At 40.2% G+C, this 23,990-nt stretch overlaps 1 protein-coding gene across 4 annotated transcripts in view; it reads right to left on the bottom strand.

Annotated features, from left to right (window-relative positions):
- Positions 1-14,323: 14,323 nt before the first annotated feature.
- The window catches only part of MBD3 (methyl-CpG binding domain protein 3), a 26,019-nt gene continuing 16,352 nt past the window's right edge, over positions 14,324-23,990 (bottom strand). For all 4 annotated transcript variants that reach the window (XM_072404974.1, XM_072404977.1, XM_072404976.1 and 1 more), the window contains 4 exons: positions 19,794-19,931; positions 18,980-19,070; positions 16,314-16,491; positions 14,324-15,972 (listed from right to left, as the gene is read on the bottom strand). In XM_072404974.1, the coding sequence (XP_072261075.1) occupies positions 15,798-15,972; positions 16,314-16,491; positions 18,980-19,070; positions 19,794-19,931 (582 nt within the window). In that variant the 3' untranslated portion in view covers positions 14,324-15,797. The remainder of the gene's footprint in view (positions 15,973-16,313; positions 16,492-18,979; positions 19,071-19,793; positions 19,932-23,990) is intronic.

Genomic DNA, 23,990 nt, shown 5'->3' on the forward strand with positions numbered 1-23,990 from the left:
GTGTTCAGCAATGCAATGGGGTGTGTAAAAAAAGCCATCAGGCCTTTGAGCTTGATGATATGGTAGGTTCATAATCGTGGCTAGAATCTTCTCCTCAGAGATTTCTCTATTAAGAGCTTCTACCTCTGACTTCTTCAAGGCTGGGAGGGAGCATTTAGAGAGATATTCCAGAGTACATGCATGTAGAGTGTGTATTTGCCCTTGTTGCGTGGTATGCACTTTAGAGTATAGTTTTGACTAATAGTCGCCAAATATTTTGGCAATGGCTTCCGAGTCATATTGTACTTTGACAAAATTGTCACAAAATGACAGTGGCGTAAATTTAAAGGTTTCCTCCCTAACCAGCTGTGTGAGTGGGGTATCAGACTTATTTCCCTTAACGTAAAATTTTTGCCTCAAAAAGTAGCAAATTTTCTGTTTTGTTCAAATCTAATTGCTTTATCTGGTGATGGAGGTCCGTAACCCGCTTAAGAAGTGTCACTGTGGGGGTTGTATATTTTGTATAAGTTTTGCCCACTGAAGAATCTTGTCCTTTTTAAGTTTGATAGATTCCTATATACAATGGCCTCTGAATACCACCTTTTGGGCCTCCCAAAGAGTAGACATTTGTGTTACAGAATGTAGATTTTCCTGAAAATAGTTGTCAACAGTATTTTGAATAGCCAGTTCAGTGGGAGTGTGCTTCAATAATTATTCATTGAGGCGCTAGTGGCATTTTTTGCTAGAGGTGGTTTCACAATCAGCCATTGGTAAAATAGGGGCATGGTCGGACCAACTGATTGGGCCTATATCTATATGGGATGTAGCCCTCAGCATCGTGGTGTTTACAAAAAAAACAATCTATCCTGGTATGTGTTCTATGCACTGGAGAGAAAAAAGTGTACTGTCTGGGGGTGGGTGGTGCGCCATGCATCAAATAGACCATATTTATGCATTTGTTTGCAAAATCCTGCTGACATACGTGATGTAGGTAGTGGACTAGATGAGGAGTCTATTGACACCCAGTCTGTGGCTGGAATATGTATAAGATTAAAGTCACCAGCAAGCAAAATCTCCAGCTCAATCACTTCTGCAGATGGGCAACCTATAATTTTGTTGAAAATGCCCTAAATAATTATTTGTAAACCAAATGATTGGGTAGCTTCAGGTAGGCAATGGATTCGTATGTTATTACGGTGCCCCTTGTTATCCATATCCTCCAGCTGGAGCTGTAGATCACGCATAGTCACAGCTTGACCAGTTACTTGTTCTTGTAGTTGAGTGACTTGTGCTTTGGTGGTTTGTAGATAATCATCAATTATATCTACCTTATCCGCTAATCCACGTAGATCCATGAGCAGTAAATGGATTTCTGCCCAACAAGTTTTCTTTTTCTTCTGATATCAGAGTGCGGAAAGCTTCCTTAGTGGGCATTGACTGAAGATAATCACGCCAAATAGTAGTACCAGGATCAATATCCTGTAGTGGAGAAGATGATATCCCCTGGAGGGCGGTTATGGCAGCATAAGAGAACCCTGAATGCTCCTCAGGGTTAAAGAGCCTGGGGGTCATATGTTGATGAGTGGGGGTGGTGCTAGTGGTCCCTCAAGGAGGTAGAAGGGGTCTGGTGCCAAAGCCTATTCCTAGAAGAGGGTAACCCCTGTGGGGTACTGACCTGGCAGAATGCGCAGCAGTATATTGCTGGTGGTCTTGGCCCTGGATTTGGGGAAGCATGCATCCGCTCCCTATCTCTGTAGAGAGAAGCATCCCCCTGCTCTGGCTGCTGTACGATCTTGCCGGCCGCATGGTCCGCCACATGTGAAGCAGTGGGGGGGTGGGGTCATCTTGGGAGAAGAAGCCAGATCCAGAGCCACAGGGGTAAAAATCTTGCGCTGCCTGCCCATTTTATGTCAGCAGGTGCCCAGTAAGAAAGGTCGGAGAGCAGGCCGGTATGGGAGCACTGTTACCATGCATCCACACTCTGCACCATCCAAGCCGTGCCCCCAAAAGTACTATTTCTGTTTGCAGATGACCCCAAACTATGTCATGGAATTTAATCCATACAGGATGTCTATAACCTACAAGCAGACCTGCATATATTGTTTGATTGGGCAGCCAAGTGGCAATATTATGGATAAATGCATATTTATGTGCCTGGGGGCTAACAACATACATACAGTCTAGGAGAAATACATTTTGGTGAGTCAAAAATGGAAAAGGATCTGGGGGTTCTGGTAGTTCATAGACTTTATATTAGAATGCAATGTCAAGCTGCAATATTTAAAGATGACAAAGTACTTTCTTGTAATAAAAGAGCAATAGGACTCCTGCCCTTGTACAAAGCATTGGTTAGACGGCATCTGGAATATGCAGTCCAGTTTTGGGAACCAGTTCACAAAAAGGATACTGTGGAATTGGAGAGAGTGCCATAAAAGGCAACTAAACTAATAAAAAGAATTGAGAAGGTCAGCTATGAGGAGAGATTAGCTGAACTGAGTTTATTCTCCCTTGAGAAGAGACATTTAAAAGGGGATATAATCACAATATATAAATGTAACAGAGAACTCGCCTCTCATTTATTCACTTTAAGGTCATTACAAAGGACAAGGGGGCACTCTTTGCATGTGGGGAAAAATACATTTATTCTCTGGATAAGGAAGGAGATCTTCACAGTAAGGTCTGTGAAAATGTGAAATAGGCTCCCTCAGGAAGTAGTTTCAGCAAGTAGTATAGATTGCTTTATCCTCCTGGGCGGTACATTGTCTTTCATGAAAATTTAATTTACATTGAAGGTCTATAATTCTTAGGCATAACTCACCGAAATATGTCCAATATTTATTAAATGTAATAAATTTTAAATAAAAAACACGGAAATCTGTTAAACAAGGGTGCAAAAAAATACTTTATGAGGCATTCGTCCAGATAAAGGATCAGCTGTAAACCTTTTAATCTGAAATCAAGCACTAACACACATAATTTTGGAAAAGACCCTTTGGGTAGAACTTTGAATGAAGGGGTAATACCTAGAATCGCATGAGCCACAATCTTTCCAGGGATTCCAAAGCAAACTTGACTTGATTGTGGCATGAAAATCAGCATCTTTTTTGCCATACACTTTACAGTGCAGTCTGGACTTTACAATAACCATCTTGAAAGGCAAACTTTTTACCAATGTGTTTGAAACTTTGAGATTGAACACTAATCTGCGGCACCATGGGCTTTTGGGAACAACAAATGATTGAGTTATGTATTATGAAAAAAGGTATTTGATAATGGATTTAGATATATTAACATATGCCTTAAAAAAGATGCTATAATAAACAGTGTATAGTGCATTCACTTCTGTAGCAATCAGACACATTGTAATACAATGAAAGCAAGACACTAAGTACTAATTAAGACACTAATATATAATATTCCATCGTAGACACTAATATATAATATTCCATCGTAAGTAGGTAGTAATACAGCAATTTAGTTTGTACATTGAACATGATGATGGTAGTAATAATAAACATATATATTGATATAGTACATTTCATATTTGTAAGTAAAATATATAACATTTATCAATTAGTCCCAAAATATTAGATTACAGTAGGAATACATATCATAACATTGTAGGTACAGTAGTTATGAAAACTACGCCTTTACATGGAAAAACAATGAGATACAGAGATATTATATTCACGCCATGCAAAAGATTTACGTTAAGAATACAACACGATATTGTAATCGTACATTGTATTGTACAGTTACTACATTATCAACATACAAGTATCAATGTTCAATCGAATATTGAGATACAAATATGAATTAAAATTAAAAAAAAAAACAATTCATCTGATGAAACAATGAGTATTATAAGAAAGTTATTCAGAGTATAGTACTGAAATAAATTGCCTAGGTAAACATAAAGGGTAACACCGTATTACAAAATAACATGGATAAAAATATTAGTTCCAGATGAAATTCATCCTAATAATTAGACTTAAAGAAAAAAGGATTTGTAAGAAACCATGTCGTTTAGACCCAGAGGGGTTGTGGCATTTAATAAAAAAATCCATTTGGTCTCTTTTTGTAAAAGAATTTTATCAATGTCTCCGCCTCTCAGGCTTTGGAAAATCCTTTCCAAGGCCATAAAGGGAATACATTAGTCATTGAAATTATGTTGCATACTGTACCTACATGGTGGCTAATTAGAGTTATAACTTTACCCGAAATAATGTTGTAGATATGTTCGTACATTCTTGTAGGAAAAGGTCTTTTAGTCTTACAGACATAATAACAGCCACACTCACATATGATAAGATATATAATACCTGTAGAGGAACAATCCACATAGTTTCGCGGTCTAAATTGTATATTGTTACGAAGCAGTGATAGTCATCCAGTCCAATCCAGTCATTGAGAATATTTCACACATCTAAAGGTTCCCACCTAAGTTTTAACATTCTTTGAAGTTACATCTGACTGGTGGTGGCTAGAAGTCTTTAAAGTCATTCAAGGTCATACCTTTTCTATAGGTAATACTTGGCCCAGGATGTAAATATTTTGCTGTTGTAGGGTCACTTCTTAAGACATTGGAATATTTAGACGATAGAGATAGAATGTCCTGGTGGTGTTTATTGTAAGTTGTAATTAATCTTACTTGTTCCGTCAGTGGTTTTGTTTTTTTCTGAAAGAGTAATGACTCTCAATCAAAAGATTTAGCCTTTTGATAGGCTCTTTTCCGAAGGCCCATAGAGAGTAACCTTTCCTTTAGAGCTTGTGCCTCATGTTTAAAGTCTGTATTGGCTGTACAATTATTTCTTAGCCTTAAACATTGGCTAAAAGAGATACTCTTTTTTAATGGCTCAGGGTGTGCGCTGGATGCAGTGAGTAGTATTTATTTCTTTCTGCGTTATTCTAACATATGTGTCAAGAAAAAGTACTTGATAATGATTATAGTTCAAAGTGAAGTTTAAATTATAGGAGATGGATTGTAGGTTAGTGAAAAATTCCAAAAGAGATAGCATGGATCCTGTCCATATAATCAGGATATCATCAATGTGCCTCTTCCAAACAAGAATACATTGATGAAATTTGTGTAAATTGGGGTCAGAGAAGAGATTTGTCTCCCAATCTCCTAAATATATATTTGCATAAGAAGGGGCACACCTTGTGCCCATAGCCACCCCTTGAATAAGTAAGTAGTATTTATTGTTAAATGTGAAGATATTTCTTGGGAGGTTATAGCTTAACAGAGATGCAATAACTCCATTTAAATGTTTGTTGTGTGAGTAGAAATTGTCGCATTGTTTTTGTATGATTTCGATCCCCCTATGATGGGGTATGCTGCAGTACAGCACTTCCACATCAATTGTCACTAATAATGAATTTGGAGGAATATTTAGGTTTGATGTATATTTCAAGAGCTCTATCGTATCTTTCAAATATGAGAGCAAACTGGTAACTAGTGGTCTGAGTATCAACTAGTTCACTAGCGTTCGAGGCAATTGAACCAATACCAGAAATTATCGGATGTCCGGATGGATTAGAAACATCTGCATGTAAGTTTGGTAGAGAATAGAAAGTTGGCGTAATCGTTTTTTTAATCTACAGATAGTCACACATTTTTTGATCTATGAATCCATAGCTAAATACAGTATTAATCAATGTATAGAATTGGGAATAAAAGGTGTTTATGATATTCCATTAAATTTCCTGGAATCAATCCTTGTTATGAAGGATTTGAAAACACATATGTTCATACTGGTGTTTATCATTTGTGTCATGAGGTTGTTTAGAAGAGAAGTTGATAAGTCTGTATTTGGAGATGTTGAAGGAACAGATCCTTCTGATCTGTTGTATTCTTCATTCTCCCCCAGTAGTTGATACAAAATTTTAAAGGTTTTAAAGTCACTTTTAAGTGAGTTTTCACTTCACTTTTAAGTAAGTCATCTGGTAGTATGTTTGTTTACAAATGATGTTGTTTATTTATTTCTAATATATGGTATTGATCCTGTATTGATATTATGTCATTGTAGTACCCTGATTTCTCAAAATCAAAAGGAAGCCCCTATTGGGCGAAATGTGTCCGGTAAAAGAGCTCAACATGTATTCTGGTTTTGTCATACAATGTGTATCTTAAGAATGCAACAGCTAACCTCTGTGTTAGTTCCGTTATTTTTGTCTTTGTGTTATTTTATATATTGGTTAATAAATTTTGTTTTAGAAGTATTCTCTCCCTACCAAAATTATCTGCCTTAAAAAGCCCACTCTTTATCCTACTTCATTTTGTCTTTAACCATAGGCTTGGCAGTCAACATGTTATCCCTATAGTGAATTAACCTCACCTCCTGTACTTTAATGCAAAAGAAAAATGGAAAGTAAAGGCTCCCTAATTGACAGGGCCTGCATCTAACAAGTTATACAGAGAGTAGTAACCCTTAGGTGAATGGGGGAGGCCTAAGAAATATCTTTAAAGGGTGATTTATCTAAACACTGTATTTTTATCACAGCTTGGACACCAACTAATAGGAATTGGCTCACAAAAAAAAAATAAAATGTTAAATCACATGCAATGCCATGAGAGTGATACAAAGGTTACTATCTTAAAAAAATGCTAGTTTTGTGGTTACAGTGGTGATCATCCAACCATCATGCTTCAGAAATCACACACATTAAACATTAGGTATTTTGACCCTGCCTAAATGCATACCTATTCAAAGTGAGTTTCTTAAGCATTTCATTTCAGATTTCTCTTGACAGGGGTCCTAACTGGCACTACGGTTTTGGCATAGATTTTTTTTTACCCAAATACAGTTAGGTCCATAAATATTTGGACAGAAAAACGTTTTTGTAATTTTGGTTGTGTACATTACCACAATTAAAATTAAATGAAACAACTCAGATTCTTAGATGCAGTTGAACTGCAGACTTTCAGCTTTAATTCAGTGGGTTGAACAAAAAGATTACAAAAAATGTGTGGAACTAAAGCCTTTTTTTAAACAATCACTTCATTTCAGGGGCTCAAAAGTAATTGGAAAATTGACTCAAAGGCTATTTTATGGGCTGGTGTGGGTAATTCCACCTCTTTTGGGGGTGCTTGTTTGTGGAAGATTTTGCTGTGAACAGACAACATGCGGTCAAAGGAGCTCTCCATGCAGGTGAAACAAGAAACAAGCCATCCTTAAACTGCAAAAACAGAAAAAAAACATCCGAGAAATTGCTACAATATTAGCGGTGGCAAAATCTACAGTTTGGTACATTATGAGAAAGAAACAAAGCACTGGTGAACTCAGCAACGCCAAAAGACCTGGACGTCCACGGAAGACAACAGTGGTAGATGATCGCAGAATCATTTCCATGGTGAAGAGAAACCCCTTCACATCAGCCAACCAAGTGGACAACACTCTCCAGGTGTATCGATATCAAAGTCTACCATAAAGAGAAGACTGCATGAAAGTAAATACAGAGGGATCACTGCAAGTTGCAAGCCACTCATAAGCCTCAAGAATAGAATAGCTACATTGGACTTTGCTCAAAAACATCTAAAAAAGCCAGCACAGTTCTGGAAAAACATTCTTTGGACTGATGAAACCAAGATCAACCTTTACCAGAATGATGGAAAGAAAAAAGTATGGAGAAGGCGTGGAACAGCTCATGATCCAAAGCATACCACATCATCTGTAAAACATGGCGGAGGCAGTGTGATGGCTTAGGTGTGCATGGCTGCCAGTGGCACTGGGACACTAGTGTTTATTGATGACGTGACACAGGACAGAAGCATCCGAATGAATTCTGAGGTGTTCAATGACATACTGTCTGCTCAAATCCAGCTAAATGCAGTCAAATTGATTGGGAGGTGTTTCATAATACAGATGAACAATGACCCAAAACATACAGCCAAAGCAACCCAGGAGTTTATTAAAGCAAAGAATTGGAATATTCTTGAATGTCAGTCAACTGATGTGAACCCAATTTAGCACGAATTTCACTTGTTGAAGACTAAACTTCGGACAGAAAGGCCCACAAACAAACAGCAACTGAAAGGCGCTGCAGTAAAGGCCTTGCAGAGCATTAAAAGGAGGAAATCCAGCAGCTGGTGATGTCCATGAGTTCAAGACTACAGGCTGTCATTGCCAGCAAGGGGTTTTCAACCAAGTATTAGAAATGAACATTTTATTTTCAGCTTTTTAATTTGTCCAATTACTTTTGAGCCCCCGAAATGAAATGATTGTGTTAAAAAAAAAAAAAAAAGCTTTAGTTCCTTACATTTTTACGCAATCTTTTTGTTCAACCCAATGAATTAAAGCTGAAAGTCTGCAGTTCAACAGCATCTGAGTTGTTTCATTTAAAATTGATTGTGGTAATATACAGAACCAAAACTAGAAAAAAAGTTGTCTCTGTACAAATATTTATGAACCCAACTGTACATTCCTAAAGCTGCTACCTGAACCTTTACTGTACTTACAGCCAAACCCATATTTGTCCGATCCTGCAAAAATTCCAAGAAAAAAAAAAGATAACCAAAATCTGAACTTCAATGCTTTACCATATATGGCTCCTGTGATTTCACAGCAGGTATTATATTAAAAAGGTATTACCTACGTGCTAAGAAAGAGCTTTATCTTATAGCTTTGTTCAGCAAGCCGTGAAGCCAGGCAAGCATGCTCATAAAGGATGTAGAAACAAAAGCATTACAATCTATAGAGCAATTTAGAATTTAAATTTTTTTTGGAGGGTGGATTGAGTGTGATGGGTGATTTTGCATAGCATAAAGTAAACGTTTGTTTTATTGTTTATTGGTCATCAGATTTATTGGGTTAAGGAAAAAAGTACAGGTATTGGTGATGTTCTGCAAAGCATAAAATTATATTTTAACAGTACCCCATGATACAGTGATTGAGAAAAAATACTTTTGGATTTATGGATATATCTGGTTCTTGCACTTTTTGCTGGCTTAAGGCAGGAATGTTCAATTTCAGTTCTTGAGGGGATAAGAGCTTTTCTGTGCCAAAGAATCCCCTGGGGCTTTGTCTATGTTCCATTGAACTGTGTTGATATACAGTAAGTGACCTTTTGAAATAACCAACAAATCAGGTCCCCCAACCTTCATGTGTTTACAAAAGTCAGGGTTTTACATTTATCAATCATACCGCTTACCCAAACATGCACTTGTGCCTGTAGTCATAACCTGGATTTGAGGAATATCCATGTAATTATATTTCTGGTAAGTGTGAAGAGTTCCCCTATGAACACAAGTGTTTGCAGAGGGTAAAAAAACAAAACAAAAATATAACCATAGAGTGGAGCCTAGAGATGTCCAGGAACTGTCAAATACCCACAATAGGAAAGCCTTGGTGACATTGTGCCCACTGCACAGCCAGAATACAAGATGTTAGGCCTAGGGGGAAAATAGGGAAACAGGATGATGTGTGTCAATAAACCAAAAACAAAACAAAAAAAACTATGTGCTCCGATATTAAGACTTGATTTACTGTAGGAACGAAAGATCAAGATGGGAACATACACTTCTTATGGAAGGAAAAAATACTTCCTTGAAAAGGCCGATTAAATTATTCTAAGTGTGCGTGCCTTTGCCATGTATTAAAGGTAAAGCACTGGGACCCCTAGGAAGATTTCTTTTTAAACTACTCATTTTCTTTCCTTAGTATCACACACCTCTAATCATACAAGCAATCATTCAACCTATTTAAATGCAGAAAAATAGTTCATGTGGGTCAGGAGACCCACAAAAAACATGGACCTGAAAATGCAGAGAGCTTAATCTAATGAGTTTGGAAAGTAAATTATTGACAAGCATGTTAAATTGAAACATTAAGACTAGAGATGAGTGAATTTCCCAAAAATTCAATTCAGCCCAGAGGGCCCCTCCGGTCAGACCTGCGAGAGAATGGACGATGGTGCAGATAGGCAGCGGCCAACTGACTACATAAGATGTCTCTGTAGTAGTTCAGTTTGTCCTCCCTGTCAGCGGGTGTAAAAAAGGCCCCCATTTTGGACCGGTAGTGAGGGTCTAACAAGGTGGACAGCCAGAAGTCATTCCTCTGCCGAATGGTGACTATTCGGCTGTCACTATGCAAGCAAGTGAGCATGCAGCGGGCCATTTGTGCAAGTGACTCAGAGGGACTCTCTGTCTCCATCCCCACTGCATACTGCCACGGTGTGTCTGGGTCCTCTGCCTCGTCTTCCCCATCTCCCTCTTGCTCCTCTGGCTGCTCCTGCTCCTCCTCTCATGTCACCGGAGTAGAAAAACCACCCATTTCCCTATACATTGCCTGTGCTCCAATGTCCTCCTTCTCCTCCAGTCCAGCCCCCACAGGGCTCATGGGGCCGTGAGATCTAGGCGCCATGTCTCCAGTCCCTTGACAAGCCAGACTTACCAGCATTTGTTCCAGGACCATGAAGCAGTGGAATGACGTTGTTCATCCCGTAGTCCTGGCGATGGACAAATAAGGTGGCCTCCTCTAAGGACCTGAGCAAACGGCAGGTGTCACACATGAGCTACCACTGGCTGATATCGAAGTTACACATGGGAGTACTCCTATCCTCTTGGATCATCAAGAATTCGTTGATGGCGTTTCTCTGTTCGTATAGCCAGTCCAACATATGGAGAGTGGAATTCCAACGGGTGGAAACATTGGGGGATGCCGTTCTGCCGCTGCAGCTCAATGAGTGTGTGCTTTGCGGTGTACGAGTGGCTGAAGTGCACGCAGTTTCCTGACCATTTTTTTGATGTCTTGCAGATGGGTGGAAGACTTCAGGAACCGCTTGACAACCACATTGAACATGTGTGCCATGCAGGGGGCGTGGCTCAGCCTTCCTTGACGCAGCGCCAACACCATGTTCTTCCCATTGTTGGTCACCATGGTTCTGATTTTGAGTTGTCGCGGAGAAAGCCATGATTCAATTTCTTGATGAATAACACAGAGCAGTTCCTCCCGTGTGACTCCGTTTGCCCAGGCAAACCAGGTGCAGAACAGCATGACACTGCCGTGCCCTGCACATGTGGTATGCTGGAGGGGCACTGTGAATTGTCCCTGCAGTGGAGGTTGAGGAGGCAGAGGCGGACATTGTCGCAGGACCAGCGGCGTTAGAATGACACCTGGACAAGTTGCTGGCACAAGCCATCAGTTCTCTGAAAGGTGCAGAGTCCACCACTTGGAAAGGGAGGGACTGCAGCACAAGCAACTTGGGCGGGAGCACATTCAGCTTCTGCACCGTTGGATGAGTGCACGCATACTGTTGTCTCTTGGCAATCGCTTCGGTGATCGATTGCTGACGGAATGACCAGGAGTAGGAGGAGGAAGAGGAGCAGGAGCATCTGTACCAGCAGAAGATGGAAATGACATACAGCTCCCTTCGGCTGAGGTGGTGGAGCCTTGACTGCCTGAAACCCAGTGCGTGTCACTCGGTGATGCAGTGGTTGCTGCGGCAGGCTGGACAACCACATCGGAGCCACGGTTCTCCCAGGCCACTTTATGGTGCCAACATTGGCACCCTGGCCACGCGTCACCTTATACCCACATATTCTACATATGGCCATGTAAACCTCCTCCAGCAGCTTAATGAAAAACTGCCACACCGCCGAGTAGGGGATTTTCCCCCCCAACACTCCGCACTGTCTGACTGCTACTGCCGCTGCCTCCGTGAACCCCTGAACCCACTACTTCCCCGGCAGGTAGGCTGCTGCGAAGCAGATGGTCTACCTCGGGCACATTTGGCTCCCAACCTCCCACTGCTGCCACCCTGCTGACTCCCAGCTATGCTACTATCTTGCTGGCTCAGCTGCTGCCTCACTGGCAAGCTGACACCCTCTTCTCCTGATGATAATGAAGCCCCTTCTTCACCCGGCTCCCAGGTGTGTTCGGCTTCATCATCATCGAGTAGTGTCTGCACGTCACTGATGTCCTCCTCAACGGTCTCTGGGTCAGGAGCCTGACCGCTCACAACACCACCTTCCACGCCACTCTCCTCATCACTACTTGCCCGCCTAGCGGAGAAAGCAGCGAATGTCTCCTCCAGATCTTGGCTGGGCAGTAGCTGCTGACTGTCCTCTAGTAGCTCGTCCTCGCTGTATAGTGGAGCTGAGCCCACAGCATACAATACACCTGTGGCTGAGGGAACAGCAAAGGACAGAGGCAGGTTGAGGACAGGTGAGAGCACAGGGCCTGCTCCCGGGCCATGCTAACTAAGGGTTGTGTCTGCGGAACCCACTACTGTTGGCTGGGGGTGTCTGATGTCGCTTGGGATAAGGTGGATGACCAAGTTAACCAATCAGGAACCATTGGGTTGCTGGTCAAGACATGACCACTAGATGACACCGGGAGCTCAGGACTCTCGCTGCAACTCCTGCTGACATGCCCCCTTACTCTCCAGCGACCTCTGTCTGCACAAGAAACATTTAGGCCTCTGCCACTCCTCTGTGTGCATGGCCTGGCACTTCTCTGTCTGACATACTTTTAGCTGAACTAAATTAAAGAAAATTAAAACACCCCTAAAAGCGACGAATATATATTTTTTTTGTACAGAAATAGTCCACTAAACGCTTTTACCACAAATAACTGCAGAAGTGAACTGAGAATATATTTTTCTTTTTGTACTGAAATACGTCACTAAACACTTTCACCACATATAACTGCAGGAGTGATATGCGTATAGTTTTTTCTTTTTCCACAGATATAAGCCGCTAAAGGCTTTTCAACATGGCACTTGCACCCCAATAACAAATTGCTGGAATGAGAGCTGTATAATGGCTATTTGGATCCCCAAATAATCTTTCCCTGCGCTTGTAAATCATTTTTCTAGCACTGTCCCTAGCACCTTCCGACGTCTCTCCCTGCACTAAGGTGCTGTGAAATGATTCCTCCCTATCCTTTGCCTGCACTTTTAAATCGTTTTTGTGGTTTTTTTTCTCACAATGAGGTTTTTGCTATCACTCTCCCTAGCACCTGCAGACGTCTCTCCCTGCACTCAGAACGCTGTAAAATGTCTTAATCCAAGATGGCTGAGGCTATTTATAGGGCTGTGAAATCACAGGGTCGGCTGGCTGCTGATTGGCTGCATGCATGGCATTATGGGTCATCCAGCCTTCCCAGAGTTCCTTGCCCCATGTCCTCACACGTGTAGCCACCATTTTAGGAAAAATTGTGAGGAAATTCGCATTCGTTGCGAATCAAATTTTTCCTGAAATTCTGATCGAATTCCACTTCGTCAGCTTCAATTCGCTCATCTCTAAATAGGACCATATTGAAGCAGATTAATGTTCCTGTGACAACAGTTGCTAATATTGGCAAATTAAAGCGTACCTATACTCACAAAATCAACTTTGGCTTATGGATGATATAAACCAGTTATAATCTTCTAAATACTTTTTTTTTTTTTTTTCAGCTTGCTTTGACCATTAAACATTAAAAACTGGTTCTGGCCACGACCCCAGGTCTCTCCATCGCCTAGGAGGTGAACTGGAATCTGGGAAATGCCATCTTTGGTGGGAAAGATTATAATCCCCTCCCACTGCCTAAATTATGCAGATTTTTTAGTAACTGTGTGACTGCACCATCTGCAGCTGCTCCGTCTACAGCTACAGCTTCCTTCACTGCACGCCAAGTTCAGCGTGCAGTGAGGGAAAGGGAGTAGGGGGAAAAGAAGGTCAGGAGAGGAAGAAAACAAACTTGCCAGTCACAAGCTGGTACACTTCAAAAATCATATATATAGCATGGATACAAGCTGACCCAGCTAGTGCCACCAGTGAAGACTGACATTTTAGTGCAAGTAAGTGAGAATAGATTAATAATTGAAAGACTAGTTTTTGAGTATAGTTCCTCTTTAAGTTTAATGCCACTGTAAACCAACCTCCCTGGAAAAGACCCCCAAACATTCAATAAACCTAAAAATGGGCGAAAGGATAGGGAGAATGGTAGACAAAAAAACCCAAATAAGGTTGTACAATATATTAGGTTAAAAGACCATCATGATGTTGAAGGGTCTCCATACTATTTGAAAAATCCAGCCCACATGTCTGTAATGGACAGAAAAAAATAAGTAAATAAAAAAAATGAATGCAGAGGGCTACCTTTCAAACCTTGAACTGACAGATAATGACTTTCCAGTACCAATAGGGGAAGCCTTTGTCTCTCAAATGCTGTCCTGGGAGACAACCAGTAATAGATTGTATAAAATTTAAAACTTTTAGATTAGTGGGGATATAGAGTGCCACACTTGAATGTGTTTATAGCACTTGATTTAAATAACCAACATAATTGGTTGCAACTGTAAAATTTATTCGGTAGTTGGTAGAATGCATTACAGTCAGATTTTCATGAAAGTAAGCACATTTTAGGAGATTTGTACAAATGTTTAATATTTATACATGAAAAAATCCTTGGTGCAAGTAGCACCAGGAGGTTACACTGAATAAAGTAAATACCACAAATAAAATAAACTACGCAATTACATTGTCTTTCTGAAAAAACTTTATATACAGTTAACAAAACTGGGAAAACTACAGATGACATCTACATGCAACTGTGTAAAATAGTTTGAAATCCAGTAGCAAGCTTTCCACACTGTAGGTATTAATCAAGAAACATTTCTTGGCTCTACATATGCTTGCCAAGGTGCCATGTTTATTAAACTATACTTTTTTAATTTGCTTTATTTGGAAAAGTTTGGTAAAATTGGATACACATTTTTTTTTCCAGAGATCTGCATGAGAAGTGTCAGCTAGAAATGGGGTAAAGCACAAACCTCTATTTTCTATTAACTTTTTTAGCACCATTATCTGCTCTCTAACCTAAAAACGGAATGCTATCAAATTTGAGTATTATGCTAGGGGAAAAAAAAACATCTTAAGGAGGCAGATCTATTGTGGGTTACCCAACAGCTGGTCAGAAATACATTTACTGTCCAATAATGTCCTTTTGACAGTCCAACTAATTCTGCCTTATCTGAAATCTTAAAGACACTAGTTTGGAAAACATCCTTTTTAGAAATAATTAACACTTAGTTGGCCTGAAAAGTAAGAACATTAGGATTGTTTTTAAAAAATGGTATGGATCTTTAAATATACCAATTTTTCACTATTTAGTAAACTGTCAGAGCATTTCTTCTCCCTCACGATTTGTTTGTTACAATGCAGCTTTATTGTCCAATAGGAATGTGTTAGTGCCAGATTTTTACCTGTTTAGACAGGCCCAACCTTCAGCCACAGCACAAGGCAATATTAGCTTTGCCATGTATGTAGCATTTTTTATGTTCTTCTAAAGTGGCAGTCATTTTAACCAAAATTTAATTTGCGTCATCAAACTGAAAAGGGAATGATTATTCTGTAAATACATTTAATAGATGTTGAAATGGTGCCTGCAGCACAGAAACCATGATTTTTCACACTGAGGGCAAAATAAGGAAGCTGCAAACCACTGACTACTTACAGCCCCTCAAATTTTCAGAATTCAGTGGCTGTTTGCTTTACCAGGTAGAAAAGGGAGAATCTGAACAGCCCTAGAGCTTTGACCCTTAAAAACAAGTTAGCAATAGTAGCTACCATATTTCAATCCTCACAGGTTCACCAAGTAAAATGAGGTGCGTGTCAAAGCAAAAACTTAAAATGTTTTTTCTGTCCTAAACTTTAATCAGACAAAACAAGTCTACTAGAAGGACAAACAAAAAAAACGAGTCCAAAACTGCCTTACAACGCTTTCAGCATGCAGTACTGTTTGAAACATGGATGAAAAAAAATTTAAAAAAAATAAAATGAGGTCCCAGGTCTATTTTCTGCAGTATTAAGCAATTTTTAACATGAAGCAGTTTTATACATCTTCTGCAACTTGTCCTCTGGGATCGTCATCCTCATCTTCATCATCAAGATCTTTATCCAAAGGAGGACCCATATCTTTTGAAATTTCATCCACATGAGCTAGCATATCTGCCATAAGAGCCTCTTCCAGCTTTTTTCTAACTTGCTGCACAAGTTCTTCTTGTTTCCTAAAATTATAAAAAAAAAAGCTCAATAGAATTAAAGTTGGTATTTTGCTACTGAAAACCAAACAACCAACCAAAAGCTGAAGGTTACATATTTAGATATAAAGCACTTCGATATAATCATTCAGAACACAACTGACATACTAAAAAAAAAAAAAAAAAAAAAAAAAAAACTAAAACAGTTCTGCGTGCCTTGCAGTTTAATAAATTACACACACCCAACACACCATTCCAGTGTAGCTCTGGTAACTGAATAATACATAAACAGCACATTAAAAAGATTGACTCTCATGGATACAGCACTACAAGTCTACCTTCAAAGCTTGTCATTTCACATTATGTACCTTATGTCTTCATCCGTCACCATAAATGCCTTGCAAAGGGGCTGTGATGTATTGAGCCAGACTCCAGGATTCTTCTCCACTGCAGCAGAAAGCTGTCCAGTTATTGGCATTGTACTTGTGTGCAGGGCACTAGCAATGGCAGACAAGAGAGTTTCATCTGTGCATCCAGGACCAACACCTAAAAATTAAACCAATGCAGAATTCCATAAAAAAAAAAAAAAAAAAAAAAACACTGACAAACAATTTGGATAAGTTGGGATAGAGTGCCACATCTAATATTGTGATTTCTGGTAGACTCCAAGTTTTATTAAACTCCCTGGCGGTATGAATAAGTATTATTAAACGTAAAAACAAAACATTTAAAAATACTCTGGCCTCGCGTCCCCAACGTTCACACCCCGGGGACGCAGATGCTGGCCGGGCATCACCAGGTTACACAGATGGCCAGCCAGCATTGCCAGGGGAAGAAGATGCCAGGCATCGCTTGAGGACGCTGCAGGCACCGCTTACTAGGTAAGCTTTTTAAACTCCCTGGCAATTCCAGTCCCATGTGCATGACTTAGCCGGCTGAAAATCTTGAACCCAGAAGAGGACCAGTTGAAGATGGTGATGCCTGCAACAGATCAAGACAGGTAATCGTGATTGAAAAACAATCATGCGGGTAATTTTTTTTTTTATTGCAGAAGGGACATTGACTTTTTCTGCAATAAACAACCTGCAAGCTTGCAATTGTTTTACTTTGTAGGTTCGGTTTCCATTTAATGAACTGTATTTAAAACAAAAATGAGCCAGCTACAGGAGTAGACCACTTTTTAATATTTAGGCAAACAGGTAGGTAGTTGACACCAATATACTCTAACAGGAGACTGCTGCCTAACACAACTCACACTGTGTTGAATCCCTTAGAGTCATTCTTGCACAAAAAGACACCAAGGATAAGAATGGAGGAGCTCCGTAGGATAAACTCAACAAAGCAGGCCTTTAAGAAAGAGAGACCAGAGAAAAATAAAGAAAAACTTTTTATACCATCCAAGGAAAGCACCAAACCCAACGCCTCCCATTATTAGCTAGAACACCACCACAGTGAAGCATGGTGGTAGTATCATTCAATGGGTAGGTTTTCAATTGTCAGGGAGAGGAAATCTAGTCAGGACTGAAAAAAAATATGGACAGTAGTAAAAGACAATTCTTGAGGAAAACTTGTTTTAGTCTGCCAAAGGTTTAAGACTGGGATAAGAGTTCACCTTCCACCAAGACAATAGCCTACACATATTGCTACCTGGATGGTTTAAAGGAAAACAATTAAACATCTTGGAAAGGCTTAGTCAAAGCCCAATCTAATGGAGAAACTGAGCCATGGCTTGAAGATGCAACCCACAGAACCTTAAGGAATTGGAGAGTTCTTGGCCTAAGGAAAGTGCATAAACCCTGTGGTTAGATTTGCTAAGAGACATGGCTCAACAGACTTTCAGCTCTTATTGCGGCAAAAGGTAGTTCTATTCGATAATAAAGAGGGAAAGGGGTGCATAACTATGTACACTCATGGTTTTTGATTTGTCTTAATTTTTTTGTGCTACAAATGTAGTAGACATGTTGTGTCATTTAAGTATTAACTACCCAAAAAGCCATTTTGTTCCAGGTTGTAGTGTGACAAATTTGCACAAACACTCAGTTGGATGAATATTTTGAAAAGAATTGTATGTAGCATGGTAGATTTGTTCCAAAGTAAAGTCAACTCTAAGAGCTTTGTGAAAATTCCTCCTCCTAAATGTAGGAAAGAATGGTCTGCATATAAAGGGTTAATTGCTAAAGCAAAAAAAGGCAAATCACTGCCTTACCCCTACTAAATGAAAGAAAAGCAAAGAGAAGTTTGTTTATACATATGTTCATGCAGGGGGAAGAATAGACGTCTTTCTGGTCTGCCTAAAGATCCCAAACCCAGAAGACGAGGTATCAAACTAATATTGCTGGTGCAGTTTAGTTCTGCGCATTAGGCCATACCATTTTAAATTCTTAGAGGGCTGGAAACAAAATGCAGGATGGGAGTATGCAGAGCATAGACCAAACAATTTTATAACCAGAAGCAATTGTAAAGATCAAGGAACAGTTAAAAACCTGAGGCTGTAATTGTGCTTTAAAAATATATTTAGTTAAAAAATATTTCTATAACTTCATAGACTGTGATCATTTACTTAATACTTTAGGAACTGTAACAGGGGTAAACATGTACATTGGCTCTACTAAAGATTAATGGTTTTTGTGGGGATTTTTTTCTTTTCACCTTTTTGTGGCTTAATATTAGCCAGTTAGAGTTAGGGTTGACATTCTGAACACACTACAAGCTATTCTCGGGCTTTCTACTTATCTAATTAAGTCAGACTTTTCTAAACTTTTATTGTCTGATAAACAGAGTACATTGGTTCACCTCTCCAAGAAAGGTCTCGTTTGTAAAAACTGTTTGCTAAGCAGGTAGTGAGGAAGAATCGACCTATGAGACAGAGGTGTTAACCCTCTTCAACTCACTACCTATAAATAAAGTTTGTTGAATCTGTGTTTAAAAAAGTTCTAATACAGAGGTAAGTATTCGAGGTGACACTGCAAAACTACGTATTCACTTTTACCAAAACTATTTTTATATTACAGCATTTTTTGAAACTGGAACTTACCCTGTAGTCCTTTTGGCAATTCCATAGTTTTCACTAGCTCTTCTGCTATGTCGAAGGCATTTAATCCAGCTAGTTTTTTTTCCCAAAAAAGCTGCAGTTTGAAAAATGAGATATGTATTAATGGAAGAAGGCGCGAAGGAGAGAGAGAGAGCCAGAAGGGGCGGGCGCGAGAGAGAGAGAGCCAGAAGGGGCGGGCGGGCGCGAGAGAGAGCCAGAAAGGGCGGGCGGGCGCGCGCGCGAGAGAGAGAGAGAGCCAGAAAGGGCGGGCGGGCGCGGGCGGGCGCGCGAGAGAGCCAGAAGGGGCGGGCGGGCGCGCGAGAGAGCCAGAAGGGGCGGGCGGGCGCGCGAGAGAGCCAGAAGGGGCGGGCGGGCGCGCGAGAGAGCCAGAAGGCGGGCGCGCGAGAGAGCCAGAAGGCGCTCGTGGGAGAGAGAGCCAGAAGGCGCAGAAGAGTACAGAAGAGTATATAAAAGTAGGCATATAGTTATTGATGCTACACCAAGGTTTTAACCATGCAAAGGAATTCACCTATATGAATGACATGACAGAATGACAGAATCACCTATTTCCACATATTTTAAAAAAAAGTGAACTGAGTTTGACAGTTCTCACAAATAACTGTTGCTGTATCAATATCAATAATACTAATTAAAAAGGCACAGTACACTGGATTTGAATATATTTATTCTGGTCCAAACTTTAAAAAGTATTTAGATACCAACGTATCCCAGTATAATAAATACTTACAAGGCTAAAACCATTTAAAATATTAAACCCACATTATTTATATCACATGGATAGGCCCTAAAGTCTCACCTGGCGTGGCTGGTCAACTGCTTTCTGTGGGTCACTTTTCACTTTGTTGGTTGGATGGTTGGTCACTTTGGTTACTGGTTGCTTGAAAATGGATGCAGTCTGCCTGACTGGGAGGGCAGTGTTCAAATCAGGCTTGCCCTGAAAAAAAAACAGAGTTTTACTGTACCCCTGTGCATATCATCACTCTAGAGCACAAGTGTCAAACACAAGGCCGAATCCAGCCTGTCTGACCGTTTTATGTGGCTTGCAGTGACTGTGCTGCATCCAAGCGCCTGACATTTGCAGGTAGAAACAGGGTGGTCCACACAAGTGCCTGATTGCGCTGCAGACAGAAAGACCCCAGTTGCTTCACACTCCTATCAAATACCAGGACTAAGCACGACGGAGTCCTGATCCTGCTGCTCCAGGTATGGAATCTCAATGGAATGTACATTAGCAAGGTCTCCAGACTCAGACACATGCCTACAACTTAGCACAGTCAGTGGCTCCATTCCCCTTACATAGACAGGCCAGGATAGGTCAGGTACACCTACCTCAGAAAAAGCTGCTAAGAACAAAAAAGCAATCACTCCAAAAACGTTCATCAAGAGAAAAGTTGATGCAGAAGAGACAATTTAATGAAATATGGGAAAGCGAATATGTTTGTTTTACGAACACAAACCGGTGTGTTTTTGTGTTATGAGTACAATATATGTAGGCGTTGTCTCAGGGCGAGGAAGGATCTTGGCCAGAGGCAAGAGTTGCCCTAAGGCTTGTTTACACTTGGCTTGTGATACAAGTGGCTGGGAATTAGGTGAAGTTAAAAAAACACAGCTGTTTGGGGGGGGGGGGAAAAAAAAAAAAAAAAGCTGAAGCCTTACAGAACTACAAACTGTAAGAAAACTTTTATAACTCCTTGAAAACAATAAACATTCTAACTGGGAAAATGAGTGGCAGCAAGGTTTTGTTCAGGGCAGTCTCCCATATGTATGCACAAATGGACCAACAACTCCTAGGTGAATACCGCTGTGACAAAAAAAAAAAAAAGAGCTGAAGCCTTACAGTAACTACTACTGTGAGAAAACTTTTATAACTCCTTGAAAACAATAAACATTCTAACTGGGAAAATGAGTGGTAGCAGGTGGAAGGTTTTGTTCAGTTCACAGTCTGCCTTATGTATGCACAATTGGAGCAACAACTCTTAGGTGAACACCACCGTGACAGATGTGAGCAAGTCACCCTTCTAGTACCTCACACTGGAGAGCTGCAGAGGAAGAGCATTGCAACATCGAAATAACCGGATCACCTTGGAAGCGGTCTCCTGCTCACTGAGCAGTTAGGTAATAGCTTAGAGGGTGGAGAGGTTAATTAGGATGAAGATGTAAAGAGCTGGGTTACTGTAATTAAAGGGAGTGGTGGGGGCACCCAGAAAAGGAAGGCCAGCCTTGTGTTTGAGCACCCTAACAAATTTGGAAAGGTATGTGAAGATGTACAGGTGGCAGACCCAGTGGTGGCAAATTCTAGATGTTACAGCTACCCCTAACAGCTGGTAGAGCAGACTATATAGTAGGGGTGGCGAAGGCAATGCAGGAAGGCGAAGACATATGTCATATGGGATTCTATGATCAGGAGGACTGATACAATAGTTTGTCGCCTAGATCCCTTCAACTGAATGGTTTGCTGTCTCCCTGGTGCCAGAGTTTGCATTTGGTGGACACATTACTGGGAGGGGCTGGGCATGACCCAGCTGCCCTGGTCTATGTTGGAACCAATGACAGAATAGATAGAAAATAGAGGATCTTTTAAAATCAGTTTAAAGAACTAGGTTTCAAGGTTAAATTAAAGAACCTCCAAGGGTATAGTCTGTGGAATATTTCCTGTGCCATGCGCAACACAGGAAAGGCAGAGGGAGCTTGGACAGCTAAATACATGGCTTACGTCCTGGTGTAATAGGGAAGGGTTTGGGTTCTTAGAGCACTGGGCTGACTTTTCTTTGGGGTACAACCTATATGCCAGAGATGGTTTGCACCTAGATCGAACGGGGTCTGCTGTGCTAGCGGAATGGTGGAGGGGTATTTTTAACTATAACAGAGGGGGGTGGGACAGTTAAATAAGGTGGCAGAAAGGTCAGCCACTAGCGGAGGGTGGATTGGGTATAGTTGGGCGGAGGATAATGGATAGATATAAGGAGCTTCCCGTGTTAAACACAAACATTGGATTGTGTAGTACTATTTGTACTGAAAAAAAAAAAAAAAAAAAAAAAAGGATTTGGCAAACAGTGCTGGTAAATGCAGCAATGGTTTAAAGAGCCTGTTCACAAATGCTAAAAGTCTAGCAAACAAACAAGGGGAGTTGAAGGCCTTAATAAAGAGCATAATGACTTAGTTGGTATTGCTGAATCCAGAACAAAACAAAAGCAACAAAGGAGGGTTTTTAGGATTTTAAGGCAATTTTAAAAAATTGATGAATCTTGGCTTTGTTCTTCACATGACTGGACTGTCAATATTCCTGGTTATACTCTCTTTGGTAAGGACAGAGACAAACAAAAAGGTGGTGGTGTCTTTCTGTATGTGAGAAGGGATCTGAAAGCGAATGTGAAAGAAATTGTTGATGGAGCATGTGAGGAGGTTGAGACATTATGGGTGGAGTTGAATGTGGGGATGCATAATAAACAATTAATATTGGAGTCTGCTATAGGACCCCTGGTGCTAAGGAAGAAATAGAGAATCAACTACGAGCACAGATAGAAAAAACAGCAAAAACTAGAAATTTTTTAATCATGGGAGATTTTAACTACCTTGACATTGACTGGAGTAATGGTACTACAGGAACTGCAAAAGAGAGGAAATTTATGAATTTAATACAGTATAATTTTATGGTACAGTTTATTGAAGCCCCAACTAGAAATCATACTCTGCTGGACCTAGTTCTTTCTAACAATGCAGAGCTTAACAAATGTGCATATAAAAGAGAATCTGGGTAGCAGTGACCATAATATGATTTCATTTAATGTTAATGTAAGCTGTAAACAGGAAGCAAAAACAGAAAAGATAAAAACATTTAATTTTAAGAGAGCAAATTTTCTATTATTAAGGACGGATCTGTGACTTGGACTGGAAGACAATATAGACCTTAAAGAACTCAGAACAGAAATGGGAATGTTTCAAGTCTGTTCTACACAAGCACAGTGAAAAATATATTCCAATGGGCTAAGGCTAAGTTAAGGCTAAAATTAAAACCTATGTGGCTCACAGCTGATGTTAAAAAAGCCATAAAGAACAAGAAAAGGGCATTCTAAAAATATAAAAATGGAGGATCATCATCATTTTTAAAAAAAAAATATATTAATAGCAAAAAGATCAGATCTGAGCATGTAGGCCCCTAAAGAATGTCTCTGGGTTGGTAACGGAGGATAAAGAAAAGGTGGATTTACTAAACACTTTGTTTTTTAGCTCCGTGTACACAAGGGAAAATGGCAAAGCTCAAGTCCAAATTCATAATAGCAATGTCACAGCCTTTGCTAAAGCATTTGACACAGTACCCCACAGATGGGTAATATGCAAGTTAGGGTCAATATGTTTACAATCATCAATCTGTAAATGGATAGAGAACTGGCTTATTTAAAGACCACATCCAGCGAGTAGCGATTAACAATTTATTCTGTGAATGGTCTAAGGTTATTAGTGGTGTACCCCAGGGTTCAGTGTTGGGACCTTTACGGTTTATAAATCTTTATAAATGATAAAGTTTGGGATTAAATGTACCATTTCTGTGTTTGCAGATTACACCAAACTATGTAACGGAATTAAGTCCATTCAGGATGTCTATAATCTACAAGCAGACTTGGATGTACTGTTTGATTGGGCAGCCAAGTGGCAAATGACATTTAATATAGATAAATGTAAAGTTATGCACTTGGGGGCTAACATCATGCATGCTTTATACTGTTTAGGGGGAATACATTTGGGGGAGTCAGGAATGGAAAAGGATCTGGGGGTTCAGGTAGATCAAAGACTTAACAGCATGTAATGCCAAGCTTCAATATCAAAGGCTAGCAAAGTACCGTATTTTTCGGACCATTACACGCTCCGGACTATAAGACGCACCAGGTTTTCCGCACGGGAAAACAAGAAAAAAAAAATTCATTTGATTTCCCCTGAGATCCAGCGTGCGGCACTTGTGCCCGCCCATGAAGGCGGCGCCGATCGGCATTCATTA

Source organism: Pyxicephalus adspersus, chromosome 3 (assembly GCF_032062135.1).
Source record: "Pyxicephalus adspersus chromosome 3, UCB_Pads_2.0, whole genome shotgun sequence".
In the NCBI taxonomy this organism is placed as follows: Eukaryota; Metazoa; Chordata; class Amphibia; order Anura; family Pyxicephalidae; genus Pyxicephalus; species Pyxicephalus adspersus.